The sequence below is a fragment of the Schistocerca cancellata genome, chromosome 4 (genome assembly GCF_023864275.1).
Source record: "Schistocerca cancellata isolate TAMUIC-IGC-003103 chromosome 4, iqSchCanc2.1, whole genome shotgun sequence".
NCBI classification, from domain to species: Eukaryota; Metazoa; Arthropoda; class Insecta; order Orthoptera; family Acrididae; genus Schistocerca; species Schistocerca cancellata.
In genome coordinates, this window is record NC_064629.1 from 835,366,429 (window position 1) to 835,379,491 (window position 13,063).

At 42.0% G+C, this 13,063-nt stretch overlaps 1 protein-coding gene across 8 annotated transcripts in view; it reads left to right on the top strand.

The window, feature by feature from the left end:
• LOC126184907 (organic cation transporter protein) overlaps positions 1-13,063 on the top strand; it is a 396,150-nt gene that overhangs the window by 293,713 nt on the left and 89,374 nt on the right. Inside the window, exon 1 of one of the 8 annotated variants that reach the window (XM_049927564.1) lies at positions 12,037-12,115. The exons of the other annotated variants lie outside the window; for them this stretch is intronic. Within the exon in view, the coding sequence (XP_049783521.1) occupies positions 12,041-12,115 (75 nt within the window). The 5' untranslated portion in view covers positions 12,037-12,040. Of the gene's footprint in view, positions 1-12,036; positions 12,116-13,063 lie in introns of those variants that run through there. 8 annotated transcript variants of the gene reach the window in all.

The window sequence follows — 13,063 nt, forward strand, 5'->3', positions numbered from 1 at the left end:
AGCTCCGTATGCCACGGCAAACTGGCTGACACTGACGGCGGCGGTGCACAAATGCTGCGCAGCTAGCGCCATTCGATGGCCAACACCGCGGTTCCTGGTGTGTCCGCTGTGCCGTGCGTGTGATCATTGCTTGTACAGCCCTCTCGCAGTGTCCGGAGCAAGTATGGTGGGTCTGACACACCGGTGTCAATGTGTTCTTTTTTCCATTTCCAGGAGTGTATAAAGGTCAACTTTGTTTTTTTTAAATATGGTGCTATAGTTTGGTACTTATTTCCTGATAGCGGCTATCGAGATGAATCCAATGATGTGTAACAGTAAGGTCTTTGAAGGTCAACGAAGGTCAAAAAGGTGGCATGAACGTCCATTTACAGAAAGTGTTCGATGTGATGACCATTGATATCAGTGCAGTACTGCAATCTTCTTATCATGGATTGAGTGGTATTCCTCATCACTTCAGCACTTATCGTAGCACATGCTCTGACAATTCTCTCTCGTATATCTTGAAAATAGTAAATATTCGCCAGATACGGCGTATCCATCTAACGTGACATTGACATGTAAACACCATCCGCCGGTTTCACAGTACAACAGTAATAGGAAAGGTAAGACTAGTATCGTCGAATCAAGCGAATGTGAATGATGTATTCCCTCGAAAAACAATTCGATGTGCTTTTCATTTACGAAGAATGAAAACGAAACTCAGTGAGAGCTAGAGAATTATACGTTGAAAGATATCCTCAACGTTCTCACCTTACACGTCGTACATTTAAATATGTGTATGATAAACTGAGAACAACTGGATCTTTAACGCATTGGAAACATATCCGGCAAAGGAAAGTCACTAACGAGGAAACGGAAATTGGCTCAAATGGTTCAAATGGCTCTAAGCACTTATGGGACTTAACATCTGAGGTTATCAGTCCCCTAGACTTGGAACTACTGAAACCTAACTAACCTAAGGACATCACACACATCCATACCCGAGGCAGGATTCGAACCTGCGACTGTAGCAGCAGCCCGTTTCCGGACTGAAGCGGAAATTGGTACTCTTGCCACTGTGGTTCGAGATCCGTGTGTTACTTCGTGTCAAATCGCAAGGGCATCTGGCATGAGCCAGAGTTGTGTTGTTCGTGTTCTGCATCGCCATAAATATCAGCATTACCATATCTGACTCCAGCAAGACTTAACTGATATGGATTGTATGCGTCGCATTGAATTCTGCCGATGGGCTCAACTTCAGATTCAGTGGGATGACACATTTATTAATTTGATTTAATTTACTGACAAGGCTACATTCACGAACCATGGAAATGTTAATTTGCATAACATGCAATATTGGACAACTGAAAATCCATGTTGGCTGCGGCAAGTTGCATACCAAAATCCTTGGTCGGTGAGTGTATGGTGTGGGATTCTGGGAGACAGAATTATAGGCCCCTGTTTCATCGAAGGAAATCTTAATGGTAGGAAGTACACCACATTCCTGCAAGAAACATTAAGTCTGTTATTGGAAGAAATACCTTTAGGAATAAATGAAGCAGGCAAAAAGGAATACAAACGTCTCAAAAATGAGATCGACAGGAAATGCAAAATGGCTAAGCAGGGATGGCTAGAGGAAAAATGTAAGGATGTACAGGCGTATATCACTAGGGGAAAGATAGATACTGCCTACAGAAAAATTAAAGAGACCTTTGGAGAAAAGAGAACCACTTGCATGAATATTAAGAGCTCAGATGGAAACCCAGTTCTAAGCAAAGAAGGAAAGGCAGAAAGGTGGAAGGAGTATACAGAGGTTCTCTACAAGGGCGATGTTCTTGAGGACAATATTATGGAAATGGAAGAGGAGGTAGATGAATATGAAATGGGAGATAAGATACTGCGTGAAGAGTTTGACAGAACACTGAAAGACCTAAGTCGAAACAAGGCCCCAGGAGTAGACAACATGCCATTAGAACTACTCATAGCTTTGGGAGAGTCAGTCCTGACAGAACTCTACCATCTGGTGAGCAAGATGAATGAGACAGGCGAAATACTCTCAGACTTCAAGAAGAATATAATAATTCCAATCCCAAAGAAAGCAGGTGTTGACATTTGTGAAAATTACCGAACTATCAGTTTAATAAGTCATGGCTGCAAAATACTAACGCTAATTCTTTACAGACGAATAGAAAAACTGGTAGAAGCCGACCTCTGGGAAGATCAGTTTGGATTCCGTAGAAATGCTGGAACACGTGAGGCAATACTGACCCTACGACTTATCTTAGAAAATAGATTAAGGAAAGGCAAACTTACGTTTCTACCATTTGTAGACTTAGAGAAAACTTTTGAGAATGTTGAATGGAATACTCTCTTTCAAATTCTGAAGGTGGTAGGGGTAAAATACAGGGAGCGAAAGGCTATTTACAATTTGTACAGAAACCAGATGGCAGTTATAAGAATCAAGGGCATGAAAGGGAAGCAGTGGTTGGGAAGAGAGTGAGACAGGGTTGCAGCCTATCTCCGATGTTATTCAATCTGTATATTGAGCAAGCAGTAAAGGAAACGAAAGAAAAATTTGGAGTAGGAATTAAAATCCACGGAGAAGAAATAAAAGCTTTGAGGTTCGCCGATGACATTGTAAGGACCTGGAAGAGCAGCTGAACGGAATGGACATGGTCTTGAAAGGAGAATATAAGATGAACATCAACAAAAGCAAAACGAGGATAATGGAATGTAGTCGAATTAAATCAGGTGATGCTGCGGGAATTAGATTACGAAATGGGAAACTTAAAGCAGTAAAGGAGTTTTGCTATTTGGAGAGCAAAATAACTGATGATGGTCAAAGTAGAGAGGATATAAAATGTAGACTGGCAATGGCAAGGAAAGCGTTTCTGAAGAAAAGAAATTTGTTAACATCGAGTATAGATTTCTGAAAGTGTTTGTATGGAGTGTAGCTATGTATTGAAGTGAAACGTGGACGATAAATAGTTTAGACAAGAAGAGAATAGAAGCTTTCGAAATGTGGTGCTACAGAAGAATGCTGAAGATTAGATGGGTAGATCACATAACTAATGAGGAGGTGTTGAATAGAATTGGAGGGAAGAGAAATCTGTGGCACAGCTTGACTACAAGAAGGGATCGGTTGGTAGGGCATATTCTGAGGCATCAGGAGATCACAAATTTAGTATTGGAAGGCAGCGTGGAGGGTAAAAATCGTAGAGGGAGGCCAAGAGATGAATACACTAAGCAGATTCAGAAGGATGTAAGTTGCAGTTGGAACTGGGAGATGAAGAAGCTTGCACAGGATAGAGTAGCATGGAGAGCTGCATCAAACCAGTCTCTGGACTGAAGACCACACAACAAACTTTAGGAACAAGGAACAGAATGTGGTATCAACACGTTGGGTGTCCGGCACATTTTTCGTTGATGGCTAGAAATGAGTTGCAGAGACAATTCCCAAATCGTTGGGTTGGATACGGAGGAGATGTGTCGTGGCCTGCTCGTTCGCCAGACTTGACGCCTCTGGATTTTTGTTTATGGGGATTCGTAAAAGACATTGTTTGTAAAGACGTTCCAACTACACTTGAAGATACGCGAAAGAGAATTGTTAGAGCATGTGCTTCGATAAGTGCTGATGTGATAAGGAATACTACTCAATCCGTGATAATAAGATTGGAGCGCTGCATTGATAGCAATGGTCATCACTGCAAACACCTTCTGTAAATGGACGTTCATGCCAACTTTTGATCTTTGTTGACCTTCCAAGACCTTACTGTTACACATCATTGGATTCATCTCGATAGCCGCTATCAGAAAATAAGTACCAAACTATAGCATCCCATTAAAAAAAACAAAAACAAAGAAAAAACAAGTTTACCTTCATATCTCTGAAGTGACCCCACCTAAAAACAAAAACCCTACATCATATTACGGCCCCCGTTGTCCCATGCAACTTTTGTCCCAAACTTTTCAGCTCCTGTCATACTTTCGGAGTTATTCGTGGTGGCAATAGTAACTGACTCACTCTGTATGTAGAGAGGTCAGAAATAGTCTGAAAACGTTGTAAGGTTGTTGCATGGTAGGTTGTGCTGAGAAATAATTGTTAAGAAAAAAATTCGATACGTTGCGCCGTTTACGAGTTAATTAACATTGAAATTAGCCAGGATCAGGCCATTTCACGCGCTTATTTAAGTGGCCCACCAGATACAAATTATGTCAGTTTTTCGCATAGCGTAGGTGACGGCGTACGAGACTGCTAGCCTTCGGCTTCGGTTGGATCCTTATTACCTTTCCATATCCAATTTTTGTATCGCTCTCCTGTTTAGTTCTAGGAAACCGGACGAATAACACATTTAGTTGTTGGGGTTGTTTTTGGGGAAGGAGACCAGACAGCGGGGTCATCGGTCTCATTGGATTAGGGAAGGACGGGGAAGGAAGTCGGCCGTGCCCTTTGAAAGGAACCATCCCGGCATTTGCCTGGAGCGATTTAGGGAAATCACGGAAAACCTAAATCAGGATGGCCGGACGCGGGATTGAACCGTCGTCCTCCCGAATGCGTGTCCAATGTCTAACCACTGCGCCACCTCGCTCGGTAACACGTTTAGTGACACCGTCTGTTGTGGACTACTTGAATTTATGCGCGCAACGGCGTGATTGACTAACTTCAATGCTAATTAAGTCGTAAACGGCGCAACACGTCCAATATTTCTGTCAGCAATTTTTCCACCATCTCAGGCGCCGAGTTCGGCCACCTGTGGTGTAGGGCGCGGAGCGCCGTTCGACTCTCGATGCGTTCAACCTTGTTCAGACATGCGAAGCGTCAACTGCTGAGCGTGTTCTATGTGTGTAGCTACTAGTGCAGGTCTCCATGCCGAACGTAGCTGGCAGCTTTCGCAGATTAGACGTCCTCTGAAGAAAACGAATGATACAGGCATCCGCAAAGAAGAGGTATAGAGAGAGGAAGAGAAACTCGCTTTTATCCCCTGTATTGGGTCTCCCTCAGCCAAAATTGCGAAAATTGTCGGAGAGAACAATATCAAGATCATATGTCAACTATCACGAAAGACGAAAAATATGCTTCGCTTGGTAAAAGACAAACTGCAAATAACGGATATGTATAGCAACTTATGCGAGCGCTGCCGCGAGTACATCTCGCAACGCTGTATCGAACATATTAGATGCGTAAGTCTGGGGCATAAAGATGAAGCAGCGGTGGCAGAACACAGTGTCAACGAGGGATATACGTTCGAATTTGAGAAAACAAAATTGCTGTGACGAGCTAGTGGCTTTTGAGAGAGCATCATTAAAGAATCAATTCAGATAAGGCTCCAAGACAATCTCGTCATCAGGGACGAGTGCTCCCATGCACTAGCACCTACACGCCTTGAACGCACACAGCACTTCAGGCTTCGCGTGACGGGGCAAGACTGAAGGCACGGAGAGGTCCGCGTGCCCTAACACAGGTCGACAAACCCCGCGCCTTGGTGAAGAGGGGGCAAGAGACGGTCGCTGCAATCTCCACTTCGCCAGAAGCTGATGAGAGTGACATTCGCCAAAACGTAGCGAAACTTCAAAACAGCCACCCGGACGGAAGCCCGATAAAATTTCATCAACCTTAAAATTTTTTAGCTTAACAGTGTAGACGTCAGAACTATAAAAGGAACTTAGTCTATTTTTTTGGACCCTATCAGTTCAAAATTAATTCTTCTTCAAATACCGGGTGATCAAAAAGTCAGTATAAATTTGAAAACTTAATAAACAACGGAATAATGTAGGTAGAGAGGTAAAAATTGTCACACATGCTTGGAATGACATGGGGTTTTATTAGAACCACAAAAAAACAAAGTATTGCTAGACGCGTGAAAGATCTCTTGCGCGCGCCGTTTGGTGACGATCGTGTGCTCAGCCGCCACTTTCGTCATGCTTGGCCTCCCAGGTCCCCAGACCTCAGTCCGTACGATTATTGGCTTTGGGGTTATCTGAAGTCGCAAGTGTATCGTGATCGACCGACATCTCTAGGGATGCTGAAACACATCTGACGCCGATGCCTCACCATAACTCCAGACATGCTTTACAGTGCTGTTCACAACATTATTCCTCGACTACAGCTATTGCTGAGGAATGATGGTGGACATATTGAGCATTTGCTGTAAAGTACATCATCTTTGCTTTGTCTTACTTTGTTATGCTAATTATTGCTATTCTGATCTGATGAAGCGCCATCTGTCGGACATTTTTTGAACTTTTGTATTTTTTTTGGTTCTAACAAAACCCCATGTCATTCCAAGCATGTGTGTCAGTTTGTACCTCTCTATCTACATTATTCCGTGATTTATTCACTTTTCAAATTTATACTGACTTTTTGATTACCCGGTATTTCGGTAGAAAATGTTTCAAGTTTTATCAAGGCGATCGGTCACTAAATTCACGGTTAGTGAAATAAGAAGACGAACTGACGCCCAGCTACATGCCTGAATGTTGACTGAAAATTCATTTCTCCGGGAAAATTTCGAGATTCACATAATAAGATAACTATGTTCACCTCGTATCGCGGCAGTGAAGTGGAACGATTCTCGCGTCTCTTGACCTTCCTCAGTTAGGACTGATCGATCACGAATGAGCACAGTCCTAATCTTTCCCAACACTTAAATTTGCTGTGTGTGCTCGTTCTTGCAGCCTTCGAATCGCTTCAGTTTTTATATCATTGTACCACAAATCTAATCGGTATGCCTCTCGTCATGAATCGTGCATAGAAATCGTCACTCAAACAATATCAGTCTTTAGTCGTCATCTGTATTTCTCGAAAATTTCGAAGTTAATTTCGTATATTGTCTTAAGGATCTCCGGATCGCCCTATACTTGCAATGTTAAAATAACGCTTATAAATTACATCTTTCCTCACAAAGTATTTGAGGTAGGAAGTTGAACTTTTTGCAGATTATTTATTGGAATATGGGCTACAACTTAATACAGGGATTTTACAAAATTTTAGTTCAGTTATTAAAGATGATTTTTTTCAATTGTAATGAAAATTCACAACATTTTTTTGCAATTTTTTATTTATATATTCAAAAATAAACAGTTTTTTGGAAAAAGGCTGTGTTAAATTATGCAGAAGGTACTGTGTAACATTTACTGAAAGTTTGAAACAAATATGTTTGGAAGATCCTTAGAAAACATGTAATTAGTATGAGAAAATAAAAGTTTTGGGAATCGAGCGACAAAGATTGGATTAACTTTTTAGTGCATTCCAGGTCAATAGGATGGATTATCTTCATCCTCTGCAAACTCCTCCTCCAGCTTCCTCTTGTTCCTCCTCCTGTTTACTCTTGCTTGTATTTCTAGACTCTTTACAGCCCTGTCTGCAGCCCGAAGGCGTTCCTTGTCTAAAGCAAGCATCGCTCGTACTATGTTAGAATGTTATTATTTACAGTAATAACACATACCTTTGGCTTTCCAACATTTCTCCTTTTCTTAAAAGCCTTCAGAGGATTTCTAATAACTTTACTTTTACTCATTATTATACTTCAACAAAACAGAGACTCAAGAAACAGAATTAATTACGAATATTTTCGAGATAACGACAGAGTAAATAAACATGAAACAATCGACAATCACACCAGCGATATATATTGAACCATCACAGGTTAGCCACAACACATACTTTATCTCACATCACTAAAATGTACCTGATGAACACGGACGTTAATAATAACACCATTTGACAGCAGTTTAACAGCGCCACAGTGGGTCACGCCCATGTAGCACATTTAAAAAATTTTTTTAAAAATAGTTGTAGTCTTCGGAATTGAATAAATTATATATCTATTAAAAGGTAATAGTCTGCAGATTCAGAACACGCAAAAAAGTAAAAATTGAACTTTTCATAATTTTGAGCCTTTCCGGAGCCCCTTAAAGAACATTATTATTTCATACAACGTGTTTCGGTTAGCTGTTGGTTGTCATGAAACGCCGTCTTTCCAAAGACACTGAATGATAAAATGCTTTATTTAAACTATATGGGGGTATGGACAGATAAAATATCATGAATATATCTCCTTACTCATTCTAGGAAAAAAGAATATAGAACATAGACGCGAGAATTTGCGACGCTAATTAGTATAACAAGCACCTTCTCTCGGTGGAGGGGGCTGACTGTGGCTCTTTTCGAAGCCGTGGCCCAGAATAAACCAGTCTGACACACTCAGTTATGTTTTTAACTCGGAGCCCACGACCTGCCTTTAGTACTAGCTCGTGTATTACAACAGCGAACTACAATACCATTGTCAGTCGGTAGGGTTAGAATGTTCTGTATACATGATGAAATTTAGTCGCAACAGGTTTCATAGAATGAAAGGAACTCTTTAAGTTCGCTTTTCAAAAAGGCAAGAAATAACTTCTTTTTTTTCTGTTCCCTGACCGAGAGGGAAGTTGTGGCGTGATAAGTACCATGCACTCTTTGAAGTGCATTGACTGAAGTATCGCAGCGATTAAGATGTTCGAAATCAGTTTGATTTGTAGCCTAGGTCGCACACGCTGGCTAACATGGTGGCTTTCATCTCGAAGGTAGTGGGTTCGAATCCTGACAGGGGAACTCAGTTTCACCGTCAGAGTTCAGCCGACAGGGAGATGTAAATTTTCTGATCACCAGTCGCTGCCCCAGTACCCTGCTCTAAATTCGAAACCTCTTGACAGTGTCCTACACAGACCCCGCTCTGGGGTCTTGTCTTGGTAATCCTTTGTTAAAAGAATAAGTCCATGCAACTAGGTGCTTGGTGACTGACATCTGTTTACCGAGTAAATCCATGTAGGCAAAGACACAAAGGGGACTTAGTCTCTAGCTATAGGGCGGCGAGAAGCGAATTCTCTCCGCCCTCCCCCCTTTCCCTCAACAGGGAGTTAGCTGCGAATGTGGGCGGCAACACCGGAAACAGCGGCCCTGGACCCTGACGCCCGAGAAGTGGCCGAAGTTTGACACCGTGGCCTTGCTCCGAGCCAGTCATTCTGCATGGCCTTGACGGAATGGTGGCAGTTCCCTTGTTTCTCCGTCCAAAGAATTTTAAGCTGGATGAAATGTGATCGGCTTTCGGTATGAATGAGTGCACAAACACGCACACACTAATTGATACATGAAGTTCAAACTAATTTAACGGGAAGACCGCAGTAATTTAACTGTTTATCTACACAGCATCTGCTACTACTTGCAATAGCAGATTTTGCGCATTCTTGTTTCGATCTCTTATTTTTCCAAATTTTCTAAACAATTTGCGTACCACATTCCCGCGTTCAACTCACATCCTGGGCTAATGTGATTCACTATTACGTTTAAACCAGTGCTACTCTTTTGATTTCTACATTGGATTAAAATTTACGTGTCTAAAATGTATTAAATAATAATTCAGTTTATCTCGTTAATACAGACCTTCTTACTGAACGTCAGCTTTCTTCAACTGAGATTACAAATTGACAGATGATTGCATCAAATCCCACAAGGAGATGCACTTTGTAGAGGTGACTAGATTTCATCGAAGGAAATCTTAACGGTAGGAAGTACACCACATTCCTGCAAGAAACATTAGGTCTGTTATTGGAAAAATATCTTTAGGAACAAGGAACAGGATGTGGTATCAACACGATGGGTGTTCGGCACATTTTTTCTGATGGCTAGAAATGAGTTGCAGAGACAATTCCCAAATTGTTGGACTGGACGCGGAGGAGATGTGTTGTGGCAGGCTCGCTCGCCAGACTTGACGCCTCTGGATTTTTTCTTGTGAGGATTCGTAAAGCACGTTGTTTATGAAGACGTTCCAACTACACCTGAAGATATGCGAGATTGAATTGTCAGAGCATGTGCTTCGATAAGTGCCGATGTGATAAGGAATACCACTCAATCCATGATAAGAAGATTTCAGCACTGCATTGATACCAATGGTCATCACTTCGAACACCTGTAAATAGACGTTCATGCCACCTTTTTGACTTTCTCTGATCTTCAAAGACCTTACTGTTACACATCATTGGATTCGTCTTGATAGCCGCTATCAGAAAATAAGTAGCAAACTATAGAATCCCATTAAAAAAAAAAAGAAGTTGACCTTCGTATCTCTGACGCGACCCCACCTAGCAACAAAAAACCAACGTCATATTATGACCCCCGTTGTTCCATGCAACTTTTATCCCACAAACTTTTCAGCTCATATCATACTTTCGGAGTTATTCTTGGTGGCAATAGTTAGTACCTCACCCTGTATTTTAGTGTACTCGTAAGCATACATAATATATACCTCAACACTCACAGTTCCTTTAAACCAAAATGGTATATAATTTTGGATTAGTTTTTGCTATGTCTGAAAAACCAAGTTGAATTTCGCGCTGCGATGCTTGCAAAATCTATGCCGATTACGAAGAAGATCATTTCGCTCAATGTAGTCGTTATCGTTGAGCATAGAACGGTAAGTACCATTCTGCAACAATAAAGGTCAACAGTGTAACGCGGTTGTTCCGTGCGTTTGTTCTGCCGCACTGCATATAGAGGGGTGTGAAATATTATGTCTTCAAATCCTCTGATCAATTTACTGGTCAGGAGATTTACAAGAAATCATAGTTAACATTGATTCAGCTCAGATACAAATTTCTGCAGTGAACGAAAAACGAGGACAATAGAGTTAGCGTTGGTATTAAGCTGTTTGAACTGCGTCCGAAAACAACGGGCATTTCATTTTGTTAGTAGTAGAAACGTTATATATGGGTAATATGTCGCAAGTTTCCTTCGAGAAGGAATACCTATAGAAAAATGTGGAATTAGTAAGACGATCGCTTAAGTTGCACCTCCAAGGGACTGTGGACTTCGTATTTGACATAAATTTCAACTTGATAGCTTTACCAATTCCTGAGAAAAAGGGGTCTTAACAGATGGAAAGACGACGGGAGGACAACAAATGGCAAAAAAGTGTCACTATTAAAATTTAACAATTTTCGGATTTTTTCTTTACTTGGACTGTGAAACCTTGCTGCATGCAAAATGTCATGATTCTAGGTCAACAGGAAATACCCAGTAGGTTTTGATGAGTGAGTCAGCGAGCATCAAAATATGTGACAGAAATGGGCCGTGTCCTTTGATTGGATTAACGTGGAAACTACCACTTTTTACACCGCCAACAGACAGCAGACCTTAGTATGCGACACAAATTTCTGCTTCATACCTGTACCCTTTCCTGAGAAAGGAAGTTTTAACAGACAAAGGAAAAAATGATCTTATAAGTGTTCCTTTTTTACCGATTAAGGTACGGAATCAAAAAAAAAAAAAAAAAACCAGACGGAAACAGGTGGCACAACGCAACGATTAATGGCTGGAAAGAGAGAAAAAAAGAGAGAAAGAGAGAAGCCATTTTTGGATTAGCAACTTTCTACAGCTATGTAATTAATTACGGAGCAGGAAAGAACCTGAAATTTTAAAAACACCAAACAGATACGTAGTTCGCTATTCGTAGATGCAAGATGTACTCTATTCCTACTTAAAAACTTCCACCACCCCATTCTCCGTCTTAGCTAATTTAGGTGAAGCGGTAACGGCCAGCTACAGAAATAAATTACAGATCCACTTCAAGTGAATGTCCTTCACAAGCGGATTTTGAAACAGCAGTAACAATGCCAGGAAGAATACTTGTATAAAAAGAAGTGCCCGAAGATTAGGAAAAGAGCCACTCTTCTGGACATTGCGTAACGGAGTCAAGTGGATCCTTGGAAGACAACTAACGTTCAAGGAACGCGAGACCAGTCTCACTGCAGTTAGAGCGTGAAGTGCTTCAGAAACATGACGAAACAATTGAAAAAAAGTCCTTTCCGTGATTCTGTAACTCTCATCATCTCGAAGGTCAGATGTGACCCCAGGTGCGTCCTTGGCACACGTGATGCTACATTTCGAAGACAACGTTGAAAATACGCTAACCGTCAGCGACTTTGGTCGACAGAAGTTGCCTGGTTGGGGAAGGGGTTGCGATGGGGGGAGGGGGGTGGGGGGGCGGTGTTCTCGGAAGGACTCAGTTGGGGCCGCAGTGCTGAGATGCGCAGCGCCAGGGAGCATTCGCCGCTCAACGATGCTGCGTCAGCCGCCGCTGCTGTTGCGCCGCCCACTCAGGTACTCTGTCCAAAATACATAAAGCAGCCACAGCTTCCGTCTTGTTTATCCGTTGTGCACACTCCCACGGTGACATGGTAATCTGGTGGCTGCATCGCTAAGAATCACAATTGAAAGGTTTCGAATTCGATTCCTGTTTGACAGTTCGAATTTATTGCAATTGTGACACTAACACTGATAATGTTTCGTGTATGAGAAAAAGTAAATCAAGTTAGGATTCACTGTTAAACTAGAGTCCCTCTCATAACTGTAAATCTAACCCAGTTCTAGTATAGCAATCTGTTGTTCAAAGGGGTTTTCAATTAATTTTCGGGGGACTGCCGGTTGTCAGTAACTTGCTGCCGCAATATTACGCTACGAAGCCTTCTAGCCGTCTCCAGGTTTATACCGTCGAAAGTATTCCGAGTTCCTGTATTTAAGGCCCCACCGACGCATGCGTTGTGCACCAGCCAGCAGTCGCGCAGGCGTTATTGAGCGCACGCGCTTCTGTTGGCGACACTGCGTCGCTCCGAGCGCCCTCCGTAGTGCAAGCTGCCCTTCCCAGGTCGATTATCTTCATTCGGTAATTCCAGTGATCTCTATACTATCTGGGTGTCGAACTGCAACTCTAAAGATCCTCTTATGTTGTTTTTTGCCTTATAGCAACACGGTAGCCGCTAAGTATAACTAGTACGCAAAAGACAAAATTTTACGATTCTGCGTCCACATGAGCCTATCACGTAGGACGTTTCAGATTTATGGAGACGAAAAAAGTGTTTCAAAATTAGCTAAAGTTCTGTTCAAGTTCTGTTTCAAACTATGGAGTGATCCGGACACTGACAGCCTGATCAGAAAGTTGATTTACTCATACATTACCAACCGTAGGCGAGTTGCTAACCGCGCCTGTACGGCGTCGCTCGGCTCTGAGGTAAGCCGGTTCGAATCTTGGTAGTGGAAAATTTTCACTGC